At 34.6% G+C, this 21,873-nt stretch overlaps 2 protein-coding genes across 2 annotated transcripts; both read left to right on the top strand.

Annotated features, from left to right (window-relative positions):
* Nucleotides 1-4,237: 4,237 nt before the first annotated feature.
* On the top strand, nt 4,238-7,218 carry LOC121234332 (aquaporin PIP1-3-like). Its single transcript, XM_041130238.1, has 4 exons — nt 4,238-4,672; nt 4,850-5,148; nt 6,638-6,778; nt 6,920-7,218. The coding sequence occupies exons 1-4, from the start codon at nt 4,348-4,350 to the stop codon at nt 7,013-7,015; spliced, it is 861 nt and encodes a 286-aa protein (XP_040986172.1). The 5' UTR covers nt 4,238-4,347; the 3' UTR covers nt 7,016-7,218.
* A 2,821-nt stretch (nt 7,219-10,039) lies between these two features.
* On the top strand, nt 10,040-21,766 carry LOC121234331 (short-chain dehydrogenase TIC 32, chloroplastic-like). Its single transcript, XM_041130237.1, has 8 exons — nt 10,040-10,244; nt 11,397-11,628; nt 18,282-18,361; nt 18,649-18,802; nt 18,926-19,004; nt 20,703-20,787; nt 21,178-21,224; nt 21,363-21,766. Exons 1-8 carry the CDS (start codon nt 10,139-10,141, stop codon nt 21,525-21,527), a joined length of 948 nt encoding a protein of 315 aa, XP_040986171.1. The 5' UTR covers nt 10,040-10,138; the 3' UTR covers nt 21,528-21,766.
* The last annotated feature ends 107 nt before the right edge of the window (nt 21,767-21,873 follow it).

Genomic DNA, 21,873 nt, shown 5'->3' with positions numbered 1-21,873 from the left:
ATATTAGTCATAAGAAATTCTTAGTCAATATGTAAATAAATATATCAAAACTACTGTATTTCTTAATTCCCACTAGGGCAATTTATCTTCTTCTTTTTTAATAGAATAGGGCATTCTATCCTGATACATAAATAAATGAACAAATAGAAACTTCTGACAAATGTATCCTACTTACTCCTAAAATTACAAACCACGATATAAAAGGTTTTCCTCCTTAACTTAATATAAGTATAACCATCCTCATGTTCCATATTAAATAACGGTCGAATTAATTTCATACCATGGATTAATGGTGCTCTACTATGTTATATGATAAATTTGAGACTTATAAAAGAAAATTAAAAAATAAAATTTATAATTTAATATGACTTGATATGATAAGTTAAATCTATTTATAATAAAAGGAGTTTCCAACATAAAGTCATGTAAGTTTATAAAATAATTTTTTTCGTACATATTTCTTTTATAAGCTTAACATTGTAATTTCTCATATTATATTATAATATAAATGAAATACTCCTTACATATCTTTTTTCCTAATAACATTAAATCAAAGAATAATAAACATCAATACACGAATTGTTAACACTCTCTCTGTCACCACTATTCCAAAAAAGTAAATCATTAAAGAGAAGTATAGCTGTAAAAAGATTCTACAAAAATAAACTCACAAATTGATATAATTTAATGTGGTACATAGATTGTAAAACTATTTTTATTGTAAATAGATTTAACATACTACATTAAATTACTTTAATTTATAAATTTATTTTTATAGAATATATTTGTGACAATCGTGCATAGATCATTTTCTATTATTATTACCAGTAAAAACTTTACGGTTCATGATAATGTAGCATGAAGAATACGAAATCTTGCATGCACATTACACAATTATGTGCATGTAGCATTATTCAATAATAATAATAATAATAATAATAATAAATCCAACCAGTAAGTTTTATTTGGATATTGTAAGTAACATTAAGATAATTAGGCCCTGTTTAGATGTTGAGATAGTGTCAATCCATCTTATATCATCTCATCTCATCTTAATATCCAAATATCACTCAAACATAAATATTTTTCAATTTAAATTTTTAATTTTCTCATCTAGTTATGATTCAATCATTACAATTTTTTTCAAACTTATGAATAAAACATAAAAAATAATTTAACTTTTTCAAATCTTAAAACATGATTTATATTATAACAAAATTTTAATTTTATAAATTTTTATTTAATTTTTTCTTTTTCATTTTCTAAAATCTCATAAAACATTTTAACTCAAACTATTGTTAAGGAATAAATCTCACATTACCTGTGGACAAGCTCTTGGACTTGTTTATAAAGAATGAACAATCATCTATTATAGAACCAGTTTAATGAGATGAGTTAGACCCATTAATTTTTTCATAGTATCAGAGCCTGCTATAGGACGAATGAGGGCTCACACTACTTACTCTATGATAAGGATTAGAAAAAATACTGGCCTGCACATGAGAGAGAGTGTTGAGGAATAAATCTCACATTACTTGTAGACAAGGTCTTGAGCATGTTTATAAAGAATGAGCAATCCTCTCTTGTTAGATCTGTTTTATGAGATGAGTTAGATCCATAAATTTCTTTAACTAATTTATCATTTTATTACTATTAACAAATTTATCTTTTGTCTCATTTAATCTCGACATCTAAATGAAACCTTAGTCTTAAATGAAAAGTTTAAGTAGTAAGTTATGAATAATCCTTTTATCTCCTTTAAAAATTATATTTGACTAGTTCTAAATTAAAGAGACGATAACATTATCCCTTTAGAACTCGAAGTCAGACATGATTAGATAATATTGTTTAATTATCAAATATTTTCCATAATAATAAAAGTGAAACGGTCGAGTATATCAACAAAAAGTCGAAAATAAATTGCCATTGAAAGGTTGTTGGGCTTAGCCGCTTAGGCCATTGTATCAAAAGCAAGCAAACCTCTTGCTTTGGGTAGAGGGGAACTTATTAATGGCTGAGTGGGGCCAAGCTGACCTGGCAAAGTAGAAAAAAACAAGACACTGAAATGAAATAGGTAGCACGTGGCCACATCATAGAGATTTCGGGTGTTGTGTCTGTCAGCCTGCATTAAGCAGAGAAGCTGCTGGTTGGTATTTTTAAGTTGGTTTGCTTTTTAAATTTATTTTAACTTATTATTACAAAATTTTTTAATTTTAATATAAAATATAATAAATAATTTAATTTTTTAAAATTTTAAAATAATAATAATATTAAAAAATAATATTATAATAATATTTTATCATCTCAATTAAATTCAATTCAACGTATAATCGCAGCCTATTCATTCTTTTTGAATAAACCAAAAGAAGGAAAAATAAAATAAAAATCTGTTGCTTTCAAAACCAAAGTACCCAAAGGGTTGGCCTGGTTCTCTATAACTGGCTGATTAGGCTGCAGGTAGGCCCCAGATATTGAGGGCTGCATGTGTGAGTTAGAGGTAAACGCAGGAAGGACCCCATAAGGTATCCAATGAGTGTGTGTGAGTTGTCCATCACATCTGGCTACTCTTTTTTTATTTTTATTTTTATATTTTAATTTTTAGGTAAAGATGATTGCAATAGAGATTCGAGAATGAATTTGGAAAACATGGAAATTAAAAAAAAGAAAAAAAAGAAATGGGCATGTTGTTGCACTTCTACTCTTTTTCAATCATGTTAGGTCATGGAAATAATTAAAAAACTATGATCATAATCATATATGTTGTTAATTAAAGATGATATTATTATCCCAAGTCCTCCCGACTTTTTAAAATCAAAGTTTACTCGATCAGAGAGAAAAACCATATTTCTTGTGTCATATCTGATTAACTCAACATACACCATCATCATCAAGTTATATTTCTTAAAATCAAGCCCGTTTGAATGCCGTCATGGCATCATTGCTGCATGATAACCAAAAAAAATAATAAAAAAAAATTATACAAGTCTTTAAAAAAAAAAAAAAAAGGTTCGAATGTCATGGTGACCAACTTGCTCCGGAAAATGGACCTTTTTAATAAGTACTAATTAATAAGAGGAAAAATCTTTTAACAAGTAAGTTTATGAATAAAATTATGTATTGATATTGACATGTAAGATATTCATTTAATAAAATAGTATAAATTAAAATAAAAATAATTTTCATAAGATAAATGATTTTATTTTTTTCTCAAATTTTTTTTTAATTTTTTAATAAAAGTAATTATATCAATAATAATATACAATTTAATATGCTAAACTACTTGTAACTAGAAACCCCTAACCACCATGCGTGAAAATTGAAAATAAAGTCGCCAGGAGAGTCTCCTTTCATTATTTCATATCTAGCCGTTGGCCCGTTGCCACGTGCTCGCACAAGGCTGTCACTTTCCTAACGGTCACAAAACGGCCACTTTCTTCAAGCCGTTCGATGCAGTTCCAGCTTGTGGCTGTGATTGCCCCAAGTCTTACCGTGTCGAAGCTTCAAAGTGTCCCGTTACTTACGCCAGAGATGGTAAAAAATATTTTTTAGATTATCAATTCATCAACTCATTTTTATAATTTGTTTTAATTTTAACATAAAATATAATAAATAATTTAATTTTTTAAATTTTAAAATAATAATAATATTAAAAAATAATATTTCATTATCTCAATTCAATATCGAAATATAAACTTAATATCTAAACATAGCTTAAAAATATTAAGTATACAAATTTCATGAGATTTATTTATTTTCAAAATGTGGCCAAAACGCTTTTACTTTCCAACTTTTTTTACATGGATATTATTTATTTAATTTGGATTAGGTGCATGGTCAGATGGCCCAGAACAGCTAATCGATTTGTTCAAAAACCAAAAAACAGCTAATGAGTGCATCATAGAATTTTAAAATCCATCGGAAAAGAAGAATAGTACTAATAAAATAATAATAATAATAAAGGTTAAGGCTTTGCTCGAGGATAAGAACAAAACCAACCAACCAACCGGCAAACAGTACCTGTCAACATCCTCTGCACTTTCCAGAACAATCCCCGAATAATTTAGAACCTACATGAGTTTAAGCAAATCATTGTCATTTATCACTAAACACTGTTAATTTCTTTTATATAAAAGAAAAAAGAAAAAAGAAAAAAAAAAAAGACAAAAAACAGCCCATTTTTGCTTTCAGCCAAATAATAGACTCCCCCCGGTCTATAAAACCACCTTAACCTTCTTTCCTTTTCTACTTCACAGCCTTTGTTCGAGAGTGCGGAGGAAAAGAGCCATTTTTTTGTTTGTTTTCTTGAGAGAGGGAGACGAGAACTCAGTTTAGTAGTGTGTGAGAGAGATGGAGGGAAAGGAAGAAGATGTTAAGCTTGGAGCAAACAAGTATGGAGAGAGGCAGCCCTTGGGCACAGCTGCTCAGACAGACAAAGACTACAAGGAGCCACCCCCAGCTCCTTTGTTTGAGCCAGGGGAGCTTTCCTCATGGTCCTTCTATAGGGCTGGAATTGCAGAGTTCGTGGCTACCTTCTTGTTCCTCTACATCACCATCTTGACTGTTATGGGTGTGGGCAAGTCTGAAAAGTGTAAAAGTGTGGGTATCCAAGGAATTGCTTGGGCTTTTGGTGGTATGATCTTTGCCCTTGTCTACTGCACGGCCGGTATCTCTGGTTAGCTTTCCCAACTGATCTCCTTTTAATGGTTTTTTTTTTCCTGCTATGTGTAATGTGCGTCTGACTTTCTTCAAGCTGCCATGGACTTGTTCTTTGGAGAAAGGCCATGGAGCTAAATGTTTTAAAGGAAGATGTTTAGTAACCAAGTATTAATTTGTGCTTGTTTTGCAACAGGTGGACACATCAATCCTGCCGTGACCTTTGGACTTCTCTTGGCAAGGAAACTCTCCCTCACAAGAGCCCTATTCTACATCATCATGCAGTGCCTTGGAGCCATCTGTGGGGCTGGTGTTGTGAAGGGATTCGAGAAGTCCCATGAGTTCGAGCGCTTGAATGGTGGAGCCAACTTTGTGAACCATGGCTACACCAAGGGCGATGGCCTTGGTGCTGAGATCATTGGCACCTTTGTCCTTGTTTACACTGTCTTCTCTGCCACTGATGCCAAGAGAAGCGCCCGAGACTCTCACGTCCCTGTATGTATTTTTTGTTCTTTCTTTGTTAACTTTATCGTGTCTTCTGCCATGTTCTTTTCTCTTGAGTGTTTTGCAAGGGCTTTTGATGCTACATGACTCTTGATGTTCCATGGTCTCTTCTTGTGTTTACTAGCCCTTGTTTTCCCCTTGTTTTGTTGTATGCTAATCTGAGTTCTTCTGTTCTGGTGAGTTTATCTAAGTTGATATATATACTGCTGGTATAAATTTGTAGTTTTTTTTTTATTATTTTGTTTTAAATATTTTTTGAACATACTTAAAAATTAAGAAAAAAAATTAGATCATAATTAGCGTTTTCCATTTTATTTAGGACTGCTGCTGAAAATTAATCAGTAGATTTCCATGCCTTTGCCTTCCAGTGGTTCTTGCTTTTCAAATAAGCTGTTTTCTATCGAACAAACGTTGCTGAATATGTAGTTCTCCAAAAGCGACAAGTAAACTTGTACTCTCAAAAAATTAAATAAGCTGCTGGGTTCCATTAAATTTGCATTAATTTTTTTTTCTGGATTTTGTTAGATCCTGTTTCTTGCATGTCATGTGCTCTGCGCTGTGATGGCTTTGTCTGTGTGTGAGATATGTGGGGTTCCTTTTAGGTGAGACCTCGTGGGTGTGCGGCCCACCACACATAAAAAGCACTAGAAGACACTACGACCATGTCTTCTTGATATACCCTTGGTACTCTGGTTCTCATCCACTTTGGATTAGAAAAGTATTAATAAGTAATCAGTGTAGCATACACTTGACCATCCAATCCATTATCCACCATTAATTTCGATAGACTACTGTTAAAGATTAGGGTGCAGTGCAAATAAAGGAATCTTAGTATCAGATATTCATGGCATGCAGTAGATTAAAAGATTGGAAGTCCCAACTCTTCATTGATGTGACACAAAGTAATCAGTGGCGGGGCCAAGTTGTTAACTTTTATTTAATTAATTTCACCCATTAAAAACTTTAAAATAATGCTATTTTGACACTTTATTTTTACATTTTATGTATTTTAATTTTTTAAATTGTTTATTATTAATATATTGATATCTTTTTTTATATTTTTTAAAAATGTTTAAAAATGATAAAAAAAAATATGAATAAAAAAATAAAAAAAAATAAAAATCTGATTTTGGTTTAGCGGTAACATACCGTGGGCAGATATGAGCGGTATAGTAGTACCGCTCAAAACTTTATAGGATCATTTATATACATTGCACTTAAAAAAGTATCTTGAGATGGGTTTTACAATCAATATATATATATATATATATATTACATTAAATCATGTTAATTTAACATTATTTTTACGAGTGATTATTTTTATAAATTAAGCATTCATCTAATAAAATTTGTTTCTGAACCTAGCAATACATATAATATTAATGACTGGATGCACATGCATTAACTCAATATTCAAGCTTGAATACTCTTATTACTTGTTTCTTGTGTCTAATGCAATGTTTGGTGAAATGATCTACAGATTTTGGCTCCACTTCCCATTGGGTTCGCGGTGTTCTTGGTTCACTTGGCCACCATCCCCATCACAGGAACTGGTATTAACCCAGCTAGGAGTCTTGGAGCTGCCATTATCTTCAACAAAGACCGGGCCTGGGATGACCAAGTAAGTATATATATATATATATATATATATATATATATATATATATCATGATGACATTTATTCCTTCCTACTTTTTCATGCTTTTCAGTGGATGAAATGGATAATAATATTCTTCTTCTCTTTGCTCTTCTGGATAACCAGTGGATCTTCTGGGTGGGACCCTTCATTGGAGCTGGTCTTGCTGCTATGTACCACCAGATAGTCATCAGAGCTATTCCTTTCAAGACCAGGGCTTAAGATTGATTCTTCCCCTCACTTTGGATCTCAACCCGTCTCTGTTACTTATCTCTCTTTTTCTACTTTTTCTCCTCTCTTTTTTGTTGTGTATTTCATTTCAGAGCCACCATGTGCATGTGGCGTTAAGGTGTTAATTATGCGTGTAAATTATGCCATTTTAAGTTTGTGACAGCTTTTAATGGAGAAATTCATTATGTTTTTTTATATTCCCCAGTTTCCTTCCAACATATTAAAATTCACTGCTGTTCTTCCTCGGAATTAACATCCCCTCTCTCCATGCCTGGTGCAAAGTGGGCATAATAATTAGCAAAGCCTTTTAAATTCACAGTACTGAAACGATTATATGTTAGGTGTGTCCAAAGGCAGCTTGTTCTCACCATGTTTTGGAATCAATGGAAAACACAGGGCCACAGGCTGTATGAATGACCAAAAGGCTGGCTCTAAAGTTTGGGGGGGGGGGGGGGGGGGGGGGGGGGGGGGGGGGGGGGGGGGGGGGGGGGGGGGGGGGGTGGGGTTGGCCAAGTGGGTGAGACGTTGAAATGAAAAGGTGTATCTGCTGGGGGATGAAAAGGTGTATCTGCTGCCCCCACAGACCTTTTGCCCACTAAAATGGGTGGCGTGTTACAACCGCCTTAAACTCCGCATTTTGGTCCATCGCTGTCTTCTTTGCTATAATAATAACCCTATCCAGGTAATAATAGGATTCATTGCAAATTTAATATTTAGATTTTTGTATTTTAAAATTTTACAAAATTGATGATAATTATCCAGCTTTTATATTTTTGCAATTTTAATTTAAATAATTTATACGTAGTATTATTTTTTATAATTTTTCTTTTATAAAATTTCTTTATTGTTATAACACTTTTCCTTACGAAAAACGAGGACTCAAAAAACAAGAGAGCAACAAGGCTAGTAGGCATGGAGGGAAAATGATATATACCTTGTACATATATTTTACAACTCTACTTGAAATTCATGGTAGTTTTGTAAATTTGTAAATTTTTTTAATGAAGTGACATGATTCTATTGGTCAATTAAAAATGAATTGTGAAATAACTGTATATAATAGACCTTCACTTGTCAAAATGGGATCTCGCATTCCAACTTGGACTCCAAGAAGCTTTTGGCAATGTGTCTATGGTGGACGACAATGTATAACGATAGATATGATTTTTAAAATTCTAAGCAAAGAAAAAAAGAAAAAGATAGAAACTATAGTAAAAATGACAAATTTAAGAACAAAGAAGACAGAGATGGCCAGAGGATGAAGAGGTGCTAGAACAGGTCGAATATGGGTGGCAAATGGTGGCTCATGCATTCCCTTAAAAGGTGGCTCATAAACCTTTTGCGAATATGAAAATGACTAGTCATATCTAGAAGAAAAATACTTTAGGCTATAAAAATACTAGGTTATTAGTATAACTAAAAATATATATGGCAACACCACCAAGTTCACAAACAGGGACGTAACCAAAAAATCTAGTTTTCGGGAGGGGGGGGGTCAAGTTAAAAAAAATAATTTTGGAGAGTTAAATATTAATTTTTATATAGTTTATTTTATAAAAACACATTTCAAAATTTAATTTTCATCAAATTTTAAAAATTATGAGAGGGCTAAAGTCTCCCAAGCTTCTTAGTAGTTCCACCCTTGCTCACAAACTTTCCATTAAGAGATATAAGAAGCAAATAACTTTATTATCATTGAAATTAAATTTATATTTTCATTAGAGAATATATGTTTATGCAGATATCTTCATTATGCCAAAACACTTCTAGGTTAGTTCAAAATAGCTATCTTGTTTTTCGTTTTTTGATCGGCAAACACAAGTCAACACATACAACACATCGACGTAACAAGCGCATTATCTGCCTTTTAGGTTACTTTTGCTTTGCATCTTTCCAAAGGCACCTGTCGCACAGCTCAACTAGACCCTAAAATCCGACCCAACAGACTACTTTCACGACAAGTCAAGTAATTATGACGAGAGTTAATGCGAGAGTTAATGCCTTGGATAGTAACATCTTATTACTATCTATTTATTATCAATAATTCATTTTAATATTTTTATTTTTTTATTATTTTCTTTTAAATATTTTATTATTATTTTTAATTATTAAAAAAATAAAAAATATATAATTTTATTAATAATCACTTCTTTAACTATTAAATAAAATAAAAAATTAAAAAAAATATATAAAATAAATAATAAATGAATAGTAAATAAATAGTAACTCTATCATTTTCTTAATACCTTATTAATTGAAAATATCGCAGCTACATTCTTAGCCATAAGATCTTTTTTTTTTCCTTAAAAAAAATCACCTCAAAGAAATGTGGTGGCCACCTTTGATTAGGACACATCCAAAGACCAAAAAAGAAACGTAAAGAGAATTAATATCCTACTGAATTCACAGAATTAATATATATATATATATATGTATATGTATATATTAAAAGAATAGTGTTACGTATACCTATATTTTTACTTATAATTTTATTTACAAAATTTATTTTATTAATTTTCTTTTGAAATTTAAAATTAATTTAAAATTTTATAATTTTTAACATATCAATAACTGATATATAAAAAAATAAATTTTTTATAATTTTTTCTCAAATACATTTAATATTTTTCATATTAAAAATATGCCACTCTTTTACAAAAACAAAAAATATATATAGAATAACGTTGGATACAATCTTAAGATGTATAAATTTCATATACTCTATTTGAAAAAGAATAAGATCTAATATGAAAGCATTATTTTTTTCTTAGAAATTTCATACTTACTTAAAAAAAAAAAAAATACGTGAGACTTTAAATTATGTAAGTGCCATGCATTATTTTAAAAAAAGGATGAACTTTATTATTAAAAAAGTAATTTTTTTTTTACGATCCCTACAAATTAAAAAATTAAAACTTGATGGAGAAATGAAATAGGCCGGTTTTTTAAATAATTAATAATTAAAAAAACAGTGTAATAGTTGGACGTTTCTAACTTGGACTATATGTAAGTGGTAGGACTACACGCTGCCAATGAAAACGCCGGCTGTATCGAAGTGAGGAGTGACACAAGAGTTCGTGAGTTTGTTCTTGGTTGGTATTACCCGGCAAGAAAATGTGGATTTTTGGTTGGAAAGGGCCATCCGGGTTCTCAGCCTGTTCCACAGCAGAGCAAGTTACCCAAGGAATTGATGGAACCGGTCTCACTGCCATCGTTACAGGTCGTTTCTTTTGGTCTGGGGGTATTTTGATTTCGATTTATTCTAATTCGTCAGATTCGTATATATTTTTCTGTTATTGGGTTTTTGTGTTTTCGTGGGAAATTTTTTTTCAGGACTATGTGTTCGATTTTATATTTTTTGGAGAATAAATCGATGGGGTTTGTTTATTTCTAAATAACTGCTATTGTTCTTTCATGGATTACAGCTTATTATCTAATGGTATCAGTTCTTAATAAAAGATGTTACAGGGGATAGAATTGGTAAGAGCACAACAAACGAGAGCTCAAACAAATTGAGCATTCTGACGAATTCATGGATTTGTGAGTTTTTATAGAGTAGTCGGAGTTGATGGAAACCTTGCACATACATGATGCACGAGTTAGTGTATATAGGTTCACTTTGACGGTTATCTTTCATTCTATTCTGCTTTATTTGAACGATTGATTGATCACGGTCCTGGTCTATTGAAATAAATTTAGTTTCTGTTCACATGTTTGAAACTGTTGCCTAAGATACCAAAATTGGAAACTTGGTGTATATTAGTATCAAATTTCAAAGTATCAGTCGAGTGATATGGTGGGACTTTATTACTGAGCTCTTTTTAATTTTTCCAAATATATGCTTATTTTAGAGGTTGGTTTCTTTGGAAAAGTGAATGTAGCAATTTACATTTGTTGATTGAAAGTGTTACCTGGAAATGAGCATACACCTGTTCAATAGCTCTTTCCTATATCAAGGTGAACTCCCATGAAAAGCAATACGAGAAATTCGGAGAAAAATATCTCATATACAAAATGAGCGCGTGCCATGGTACATCAGTTTTTTGGGATAAAAAGAAGCTATGTTGTGGATACTATAACCAATCACCCCTACAAAAGGAAAAAAAAAATCTTTCAACTCTTGACAAAAAAATGATGCAAGCAGATGGTTATGCATTGTGTTGGTTCTCCCATAAGGTTGATTAGACAAAATGACTAATGGAAATCGTTCACTCTTTTGGGTGATCCTATGGCACCATCACTTCGTCACTTATATTCATGAGTTTCAGAAAAAAATAAGAAAATTCTTGGCATACCCTGTTATTGGCTGCAGTAATTGATTAATTCTGCATGTTTTGGAATATTTCAATTCTCACATTGATTTGAATTTCAGGAGCATCAAGTGGCCTTGGTGCAGAGACAACCCGCATTTTGGCTTTGCGTGCTGTCCATGTAATTATGGCTGTAAGGAATATGGATGCTGGTAGGAATGCCAAAGAAGAAATACTTAAGGAAATCCCCAATGCTAAAATTGATGTCATGGAGTTAGATCTTAGCTCAATGGGATCGGTAAGGAAATTTGCATCAGATTATACTGAATTGGGTCTTCCACTGAATATCCTCATGTAAGCATTCTTTGCAGGAGCTTTTGTAATTAGTTCAATTCCATTCCCTCAAAGTCATTCCTCTGTCTTTGTCTTTGTCTCTGTCTGTCTGTCTGTCTCTATCTATCTCTCTATGTAATGCCACGGTCTCGGATGGGTTGGAGAGTTACTTCAAATCACTTAAACTCACATCTCACAGTGCAGATATAGATTCCAATTTCTCAATTACACATAGATCTCACTATTTTAACTTAGGCCTCGTTTGCTTTCAGAAAACATCTCATCTCATCTCATCTAATCATTACAACTTTCTCAACTTCCAATACAAAATAAAATAAACAATTCAACTTTTTCAAATCTCAAAATAAAAATAATATTAAAAAATATATTCTAACAATATTTTATTCAACTTTTTAACTTTAATCTCATCTCATCTCCGAAAACAAACGAGTCCTTAATTAATCTAAATAATTAACTAGGAACACCACAAACTCTTAATATAAATGTCAACCTCTTAAAATACCATGTCATCCAAACAAAACGACAATTTTTTTTTTTTTTTGATAAGTAAAAAAAAAAAAAAAGTTATTGAATAATATTCTCCAATAATCATAGAAACCTTGTATGCTTAATCCAACATGCTTAAACCATCTCACCCATGCTCCCTAATTTGATCCTCAGTTGAAATGTTCAAATTATCTGAAAAATATTATGGAGATAAGAGGTTAGTTATCAACAACTCAGTAAGCGGAGAACATATACTAGTATGTAAACATGAACATTTACAGAGTTCAGAAAATAGAACAAAACATTTACTTTCAGAATGCAGAATCAAAACATGTTATAAAAAATATCAGAACAAAAGTTCAGAAATATTCTTATTCAAAAGTATCATTTGGCATAGCATGACTGAACATCATCATCATTTCAGAGCATCATATTAGAACAGAAGCTATGTTTAATTCCCTTAGCAGAGTTGTGCATCTGTTGATAGCCAAGCAGAATATAAATCATTTTGTCACTAAATGGTGTGCACTCAAATAGAGGCCACTACTATCATGGCAGGGGTCGTATACCACTATTATACCCGTGGCAGGGTCGTATATCGCTATTATTTCCCATGACGGGGTTGTATACCACTATTTTACCCGTGGCAGGGCCTAAATAGAACATAACAGATTTAGAGCATCTTTACATAATCAAAATAGATCTAGAGTATCTTTTCGTAATCATACAAAAAAATTTCAGATTTCATATTTGCCCCCTTTTTTTTTTTTTATAAGTAAAAAATTATATATATCAAAAGGAGAAACCAAATACACTGAATGTATACAAGAAAATACCTTACCCAAAATGACCCAAAAAGCCCTTGGAAAAACAACCCAAAATACACTAGACCCGATCCCAACCCCTTATTTTCCATAGAACTAAAACTCTACCTAAACACCCAACCCCAACCCCTTGATTCCTCCTGTCTTCACAATGCCCTCCCTTTAGACTTCCCTCTAGATGAGCTACCACCTTTAGCGTCGTAGTTGATTGCCCAGGAAAGACGCTGTAACTCCCTGCTTTTCTTGAAATTTGATTTGGTTTCAAGTGCGTGGCTTGCCTCAATCGTAGTGATTAGTTCTTTAAATTGATCTTCACATCCTCCATGTGAGATTCCCACAAATTTCTGAATTTTGTTAACTTTAGGCAGAATCCAGTCTACTATTGGAGGAAGAAAGACCAGGGGAGCAACGTTATCCCCAAACACAGTATCCAACTGCACTCCCAACTCTAAACAAGGCACCAATGCCAAACCCATAGGTTCTCCAGCAACTTCATTGGTTCTCTCCATTGGAGATTCTGGGGTGGCAGCAAGTCCTTTCACCTCTGGGGTGATAGCGGATCCTACATCTCCTTCAGACCTCGACAGTACACTCAACAATTTTGACGAGGGAGCCATAGTTTCTTCGGGGACCAAGGGTGTAATACCGACTATCGGTCTATCCTGTGTTACATGAGGCGAATGACATTCCACTAATGTCTTTACGTGAGGCGAGTGACATTCCACTAATGTCTCTACGCCAATACCCGATGTAGACCCTGCTTCAAATAACCTAGATTTCCTTTTGACCCACCATAGTCTCCTTGATCTGGTTTTAGGGACAAGGCCGAATCCAATATTCCATTTTCCTTTTTCTGAGTTTAAAGGATTCGGGCCTATCTTGTTACTTACAACCCTGTTGCCTCCAACTGAAAGCCGGTCTATTTTCGTAGACAAAATAGTTATCGCTGCCTTCAACTTGCCAAGTTGGGTTTCCATTTCTTTTAAAGAATTGTGCATCTCGACAAGCTGGTCTTGAGGCATAATTTGCAAACCCTCCTCACTCTGAACCCCCGAAGCCTGACCCGTCTTTAGAGTTGCTGCATAGGATCGCCTCGCCGCATGTCTGCTGCACGGCTCCCTGACAAAGCCATGTCCTACAGCACCTTGTTCTTCCAACCCGTCACTCCCTCTCTTGCCGAAGGAAAAATCATGCAGCACCTCCCCCATCCTTCTCCAACCACTGCTCCCCTCCTCAAGAATGAAAATAAATTCCTCCCCCCTCCACCTCCATACTCCTTCACTGCCATATAACGTCCTCGAGCATTCGAGCAACGATGTGCCGTGAAATTGCGTCTACCTTCCCGGATAGTAGAGAAAAAATCTTGTTTCTCATCTTTTGTGCACGCTTCCATGGCCTTGGCCAGCCACTGTACTGTTGTTAAACCCAGAACCAGCTTAGATATCACCCTTCGACTCCTTTCAGTGATGACCAACATGCTCCCCTCCTTCATCAAAGTAAAAGATTTAGATTCTATGACCAACTCCATAGAAGAGCCGATACCGACCAACTCCCCTCCTTCAACAACCATTCGTCATCTCAGAGAATCGAAATCTGCGACACAGGAACACGGCTGAAGACCACTCCTTGATGCCGGAGTACTCCTAGAAGACTCGCCGAAAAGCGTTGACTCGTTCTGTGTCGACGGCAAGACCAACGGAGCCGTTGTGGGGGTTGCCGGAGTACTCTGAGAGAGGACACAAAGAAATTTTGCTCATGTCTACACCAGTTATGACGGAAAATACTCTCTTTTATATAGATTTTATGCACAATGCAGAACAAATAACTAAGGTTGTTTCAAATTTTTTTTCATAACAAAATATGCATATTTTTCATCCAATCAATGTCAGTCCATTTCTTTTATGCAAAGTCTAACATAGAAATACCGCTTACCTGAACTTTTTCTCTTCTCTGAATTTTTCACTATAGTGCTAAGTGAATATCAATCGTCACCTATAAAATGGACACGTAACTTACTTAAATCTATAATTAAACACGTATTCTGATATTTAAGCCTGAATAGTAAAATGACCTATTTTTCCTAAAAATTTAAAATTCTCGTAACACTAAAATATCATCTCTTCACAAATTCATCGATATCCACTTAACTTCTCCGACTAATACATTAAACTCTAAATTAATTCTGTAAAATAAAGTTTATGACTAACATATTTAGTCAATTAAAACTAAGCCCATGTAAAATGCATCTCCACTTAATATTTACTTAACATAATTCCAACTCAATCACAAGTTTATTTAACATCAAGCCCCACTTAAAATATATGTCCAATTTTAAAAGTTGAGGCCAGCCCAAGTCAAATAAGTATTCTGTCAAGGCTTAGCTATTAAGGGCAATAACGTAAAATCATTTAAAAGAATTCTTCAGTTGCTTTACGGAAAATCACATGACAAAAGGGCTTGATGCAATCTTCGTAAGGGAGATCATGTCCATCAGGGCTTAAAGCCTAAAAGCTATTTTACAAAGACATATCCGTTTATGGAGAAAAGGAGAAAAACAAAAGAAAAATAATAAAAAAAGAAACCGAAATAGAAAGAGGCTTGACACCGGGAGGAAGGAAAATTTTACCGAGAGAGAGGTAGCGAGCGGCGAAATGGTGGTTGGGCTGTAGTCGACGGTGGAGCACAACGGCAGTGGATTGTGAGGGAGAGAGAGAATCATGTAGAAAGAGAGAAAGTTGCGACCGGTTTACTGAGGTAAACAATGGTAGTGCTCACATTGGCAGCTTAGGCAATGGAGGCTAACCACGGAGGTTCGTTTGTCTCCTTAAAACGCTTGGCAACATGTGAATCGGAAGGTGGTGCTGCAGTAGTGCATGGTGGAGGGCTGAGCAAGAAACTTGCTCTGTTTTTGTTGTATAAAAACAAGGCTTTCAGTGGTTTTATAAAGGGTGGGTCGTGGTGGTGCAAGGTAGTGGTTGGGTGTCCTGCTAGACGTGCGTGGAGGCTGGTGTTTCGTGCTATAGAGGTAGAGGGAGGCAGATTGATGATAGAGGTTACGGTGGTTGGCCATGGCTGGGCTTGGTGGTTTACGGTTGGATGGGTGAGTGGTGGCAGAAGTGTAGCGGCTAATAACGCCGAGACGTGGCTTGGGGCTGTGCTGATTTTTTTTCCTTTTTCGTGGGATGAGGTGGTGGCCAGCGTCAGCAATGACAGAGGAAGCGGGGGCAACAAAGAGAGAGGAAAAACAGAGAGAGTGAGGTGTGGGAAAGGGGGAGTTTGGCGCAGAGGAGGATGAAGGGCATCGGGGGGAAGCAGTTGTGAAGTGAGAAACTGATGAGAGGGAGAGGAAGTGAGAGTCGGTGTGTTAAGAGAAAATTGGGGTGAGGTATATGAATATAGTGGGAGGAAACGTGGGATCGGGGAGAACGTCCAAAGAGAAATTAGGGGGAAGGAGAAACTGTCGGGAGAGGGTAGGAAAAGTAGGAGGGGAGAAGGAATACCATACGGCATCGTTTCTTCCCCAGGGTTGGGTTGTTGTTGTGTGCATGCAGCTTGTGTTGAAAACACTCTTGGTTACACTCCTGCCTCTAAAGATTGCTTCGCTTGCTACTAAGAACTCAAGGAACTCAAACTCAGGCTGCACTATGGAGTCTCTAGTTGGCAACGTGGTAGTTAGGGTTCATGGTGGCTAAGCAGCGGTTGAAGGTAGTGGTGTCCTAGGGTTTGGTTGCTGGAAAACTATGTGTGTCAACCCTAGTTTGGAAAACGAATGAACAACATGCTTATACGTGAATATATATATATATATATATATCAAAATTGTTGTCGTGAATGTAGTGGGAGGAAGGCGTGCATGGCGTGAAAATGTGCATGGCGTGGTAACTGATCCCTGGGTTCTCATGGGCTTGGGTTTTTTGGTGAACAAGGTTTTCGCTTTTTCCGTGAGTTATGGGTCCTGACTCAGCTTCTAAAAATATTACAACTTATCCCATAAATCTTTTGGCCAATTCTCACTTGGTTCATTAAAAGATTCTAACCCAATTATCCAGTCCAATAAAATCTATACTGTGCCAAAATAAATATTTAGGCCCGCAGCCTACTCCAAAATTACTAGTTAAATACCAAGTGTATTTTTCATACATGTTAACCCAAAAGAAAAGTTTTATAGAACATGCGATTAGCTTGGGCTTAGTACTGGGCCTGGGTGTTACAATCTATCATCTATAAACAAGTGGGTGCATGAGTTTGTATGCCACCATTTGTAGGGGTGAAAGTTTTTCGGCCCGGACCAAAAAAAGGGACCAGATCGGACTGAAATCACCCCTACTTGGTCTCAGTCGATGGTGTCTCCAAAATTCGGTTTTCGGTCCGGACTGGACCTAAACCGACCGAATCACTTACATATAAATTTTTTAAATATTATATATATAGTATGTTATTTTATTTCATTTTTTAGTGGCATCGGGTGTCTAGGAACAACATCCCGACTAATTCCGGAGGTGCACAAGCCCTCGCCAAGGAATTTCTCTTAAGTGCATCTCAGGTAATTCAAGGGGAAAATCCCCTAGTTCGATAGTCCCTAGAGATTGTTTGCACCTAAGGGGATTTGAACCTTAGAGCTAACCTTAGAGCTAGGGAGAGCATACCCCCAAGCTCAAGGCCTTTACCACTTGAGCCAACCCCTGGGGGTTATATATTATTTTATATAGTAGTTGTATAAGTTAATTATGTAATTTTCTCTAATCTATCACCATTGGCCATATAAAATATAAAATAATATATGCTATCAATTAACTAATATATCATACGATAAATCATATAATAATATATGTTATTATATGTAGATACATACTCTGCTAAAGTACCAAGTTAGTAACTATTAACATCATAAATATAATTATAATTAATTATTTTTTTAATGAGTTAGTTACATAATCCATATTAAAGAGCTCACTTATTTTGATTTTACTAATTTAATTTATTTTTTGTATTAATTTATCTACCAAAAAAAGGAGGAAAAAAATGATCCTCGCTCATTTGGACCGATTGAACCGACCAGACTGATAGCTAACGGTTCGGTCCTTAGGGGTAATTGGTCCGGTACGAAAAAAGGAGGATCGAAATTTTCGGTCCATGACGCCCCCCGGACCAGACCGAACCGATTACACTCCTAGTTTGGACACATCACTTTTATTTTTCTATTTCATGGAACTTTTTAAAAAAGGAGACCCCTACACCCACCAAGTGAAGCAAACACACAAAGAAAAACTCCCTTTTTAATTTCAGTTTTAAGATTGGAAACTTAACAAGTAGAACTGAAATTCTGTATTGTTTGTTTGAAAGCAACAATGCAGGGGTGATGGCATCTCCGTTCATGCTTTCTCAAGACAATATTGAGCTGCAGTTTGCAACTAACCATTTAGGTATGTTCCTCTCGAGCTCCTTTGATCTGCGTTGAGGCTGCAGTAATCTTTTATCACGAATAGTCTTGACAGTATCAAAACAGGGAAACGTAGTTACACTTCCCTTTTTTCTTTTGTTTTTCGGGGGAATCAGAGATAAAGATTGTATCCGGATCTGAAAAGCTGCCTATCAGTTGTTCCCATATGCACTTCCCATGACATATTTTAAAGATTTTCTGTTAATACAGTTGCTACTTACCTTTCAAGTGAGTGGAATATGGAGTGCTGAGGTCTTAGTTCGTTTGCAGGTCATTTTCTTTTGACAAACCTTCTATTGGAGACGATGAAAAAAACAGCTCATGAAAGCAAGAAGGAGGGAAGGATTGTTAATTTAGCATCAGAGGGTCACCGATTCACATATCATGAAGGAATCCGTTTTGATAAGATCAATGATGAATCGGGGTAGACCTTTGACTGGACAATTTGATGACCTTGCCTTTTAAGTAAAATATGTTTTGTGGCCTGTGGTTCTTATAAATAAAAATGCCTTTTCCCCAATTTTTTTTTTTATTTGATAATTAACAGATATAACACTCTTTTTGCTTATGGACAATCAAAGCTTGCCAACATATTGCATGCTAATGAGCTTGCGAGGCGCTTGAAGGTACTTATTGCATATAAGCCATCATTTATTAATCCTAATAGGAAGAAAATTGTAAATCTGATCGTGGATATACTTCTTGTTAAGAAATTTTTAGTTTCTTTCTATATTATTGGAAATTATATTTTTGAGAAACTGTGTTCAATACCTGAATTACTGATAAGGAAAATGCTTATGCAAGCCGCACATTGTTCATGTATGACATTGATTTAATATAGAAATAGCTTCCAAAGATGAGAAGTGTTATTGAACATGGTTGGGAGTCCAGTAAATATTTTTTCTTTAAGACATTTGCAATAGTTGTGTTTGCCTATTTTTTTGGTTTACCGATAAAAAAAAAAGTTGTGTTTGCCTGTTTGGATTCTGTTATTTCAATATCTTCCCCTGGTGACACCAGATCCTTCCAGCTAAGTTCATGCATAAGTGGTCCACGTGAAATCATCTGAAAATAGATACTCAAGTTCAAAGTTTTCATTTGCTTGAATTGTGATCAAAATTTAAAATGATTTGAGTTAAGATGTTTTATGAGGTTTTGGGAAAGGAGAAAAAAAAAAAGTTGAATAAAAAAATTATAAAATTAAAATATTGTTAGAATATAATTTCTTAATATTATTTGTGTTTTGAGATTTGAAAAAGTTAAATTGTTTTTGTGTTTTGTTTGGAAGTTTGGGAAAGTTGTAATGATTAGATGAAAAAGTTAAAGATTTGAAATTGAAAACTGTTTGTATTTGTAATGTTTGGATGTTGAGATGAGACGAGACGAGACCATCTTGCAATCCAAACGGTCCTTATTGTCTAGAATTAGAATAGAGATGAAAAAATAAAGAGTTAATATTCATATCCTGGAGAAAGTACAAGAATGTGAGTTAAGTGCTTGTAATCATACTGTGCCAGATATACTGGACTTTATATTTTAAATTTTTCGTTGCTGCTATCTTCCCTTGTCTCATCCTCAGCAGCTAAGCATGAAACTTCTTTCTTATGTCGTCTCTGTTACTTGTTTTTAAATTACTTGATTTGTCACTTCATTTACTTTTATTGGATTTTTTTTTGTAAGGCAATCAAAGGTTTTTTTAAAAGTGCAATAGGCATAGCCCACTTTTATTAGTAATTCAGTTGAACCTATATATGGTAAAAATTTATATCCTAATAAACTATCAATTGCTAGCTTAACTTACAAATGATAAAGAGTGTTTTTACTTTTGTGACTCTGGCCTGGCATATAATCCGTATCCTGGTGTGCATAATATCCTCAGGCACAAATTGGTGATGATAAATAAAGTAGTATCTTGATAGAGTGTGTGCATGATTGAATGAAACATCTATAAACTTTCCTTATTTTGGCTAGCTCCAGAAATAAATTCTGAAGTCACTGCAATTCACCTGTGCTTGAAGGAGCTAGTTTGGGGTCTTTTTACCAAGTTTAAATAAATGTACATAGATCAAGCTTAAGAAGTTCTATATAATCAGTAACTATGGAAGATTGTAAGTGAGACATAGTTGCTGCATTGACCACTAACGAATATTGCCACCATTTGATTCAATATAAAGGTCTACTTTTTTTATCTTCAGGACAGGAATGATAACAAGTCTTTCGACGTTCGTTTTGTTGTTCTTTCTGTTCATAATTCCATCTAGTCATATTGTCAAGTGACGTGGGATCTAAGCTGCAATTGTTGTTTTCTTCCCTATCTTAAACAGGAAGAAGGGGTGGAGATAACTGCTAATTCCCTTCATCCGGGAGCAATTGTTACAAACCTTCTGCGTCACCATGGTTTCATTAACGGTAAAACTCTGAGCCATTTCACTTGTATTCAATTTTGTTTAAAGACATACGTGCATATTTACCGTAAGTGAACGGCTGGGTTCAATTCTAATGCTTCCTTTGTTTAGGATCAGGTTTCAGGTATTCTAAATTCATACCTGCACAAATCTGACAACAATGAAAACATCTTTGTTATGGAACTTTGTGGACTCCTTTGACGATAATCAATGCATCTTAATTATTGCATGGTGCATCTAGGAAAAGATTCTCTTTTAGATTATGGGTTTCAACATAAACACCATATCAGAACCATGTCGAATTTAATCTAACCAGATCATGAGTTTCTTAGTTCTTTCATAGAATGTAAAAGTATCGGTTGTATTAATATTTGTGTGTTTTGGTTCGTTGCAGCTATTGCTACCACGCTTGGTAAATATGTGCTTAAAAATGTTCATCAGGTATGCATCATATTAATATTAATATTTGCTACTTTCAATGGTTAATCTGCAAGTCCTAACAAAACAAAAGCAGCTTCACCGATTTAGTTGTGCCCTTGCAGGCATGGTTGCTTATTCAGTTCTTTTGCATTGTTGCAGGGAGCAGCAACGCAATGCTATGTGGCATTGCATCCACAAGTTGAAGGAGTAAGTGGTGAATATTTCATGGACAGTAACAAAGCGAAACCAAGCACTCACGCTAAAGATGTAGAATTGGCGAAGAAATTGTGGGACTTCAGTGTGGATTTGACAAACCAAAAGTAGCTGTGATTAAGGCAATGTTGAGTTGTGGATTACGCTTTGTGTTCCTTACTAGAAGAAGGTCACATCTGACAACCATGTTCATTGCCATGCATGGATGAGCTATATATACAGCAGTCCTTTTCTTATTCGTTCTTGACTTGTGAAACCATTTGTGGGAGACCTTCTTTGCCGTTCCTGCTGGTATTAGGCATGGGGAAGTTGTTGACAGCAACTTTTTAATGGGCATGTTGATTCTAATTCTTGAGGGGCCTTTATCATATAGAAATTATAAACAGCATTTGCTTTGAATCAATCAACCGCCATTTGCTGTGTTAGCGCATTCCTTGAAATTGTTTGAACCCCCTCA

Source organism: Juglans microcarpa x Juglans regia, chromosome 6D (assembly GCF_004785595.1).
Source record: "Juglans microcarpa x Juglans regia isolate MS1-56 chromosome 6D, Jm3101_v1.0, whole genome shotgun sequence".
Lineage (NCBI taxonomy): Eukaryota > Viridiplantae > Streptophyta > Magnoliopsida > Fagales > Juglandaceae > Juglans > Juglans microcarpa x Juglans regia.
This window is presented reverse-complemented; position numbering and strand designations above follow the sequence as displayed.

Excerpts from the sequence above, each read along its gene's own strand:
- LOC121234331 (XM_041130237.1), top strand. The coding sequence starts at position 10,139 with ATGTGGATTTTTGGTTGGAAAGGGCCATCCGGGTTCTCAGCCTGTTCC. Across the intron at positions 18,362-18,648 it reads GTTTGCAACTAACCATTTAG|GTCATTTTCTTTTGACAAAC; the intron begins GTATGTTCCTCT and ends GTTCGTTTGCAG. Across the intron at positions 20,788-21,177 it reads TCACCATGGTTTCATTAACG|CTATTGCTACCACGCTTGGT; the intron begins GTAAAACTCTGA and ends GGTTCGTTGCAG.
- LOC121234332 (XM_041130238.1), top strand. The coding sequence starts at position 4,348 with ATGGAGGGAAAGGAAGAAGATGTTAAGCTTGGAGCAAACAAGTATGGA. Across the intron at positions 4,673-4,849 it reads CTGCACGGCCGGTATCTCTG|GTGGACACATCAATCCTGCC; the intron begins GTTAGCTTTCCC and ends GTTTTGCAACAG. Across the intron at positions 5,149-6,637 it reads CCCGAGACTCTCACGTCCCT|ATTTTGGCTCCACTTCCCAT; the intron begins GTATGTATTTTT and ends AATGATCTACAG.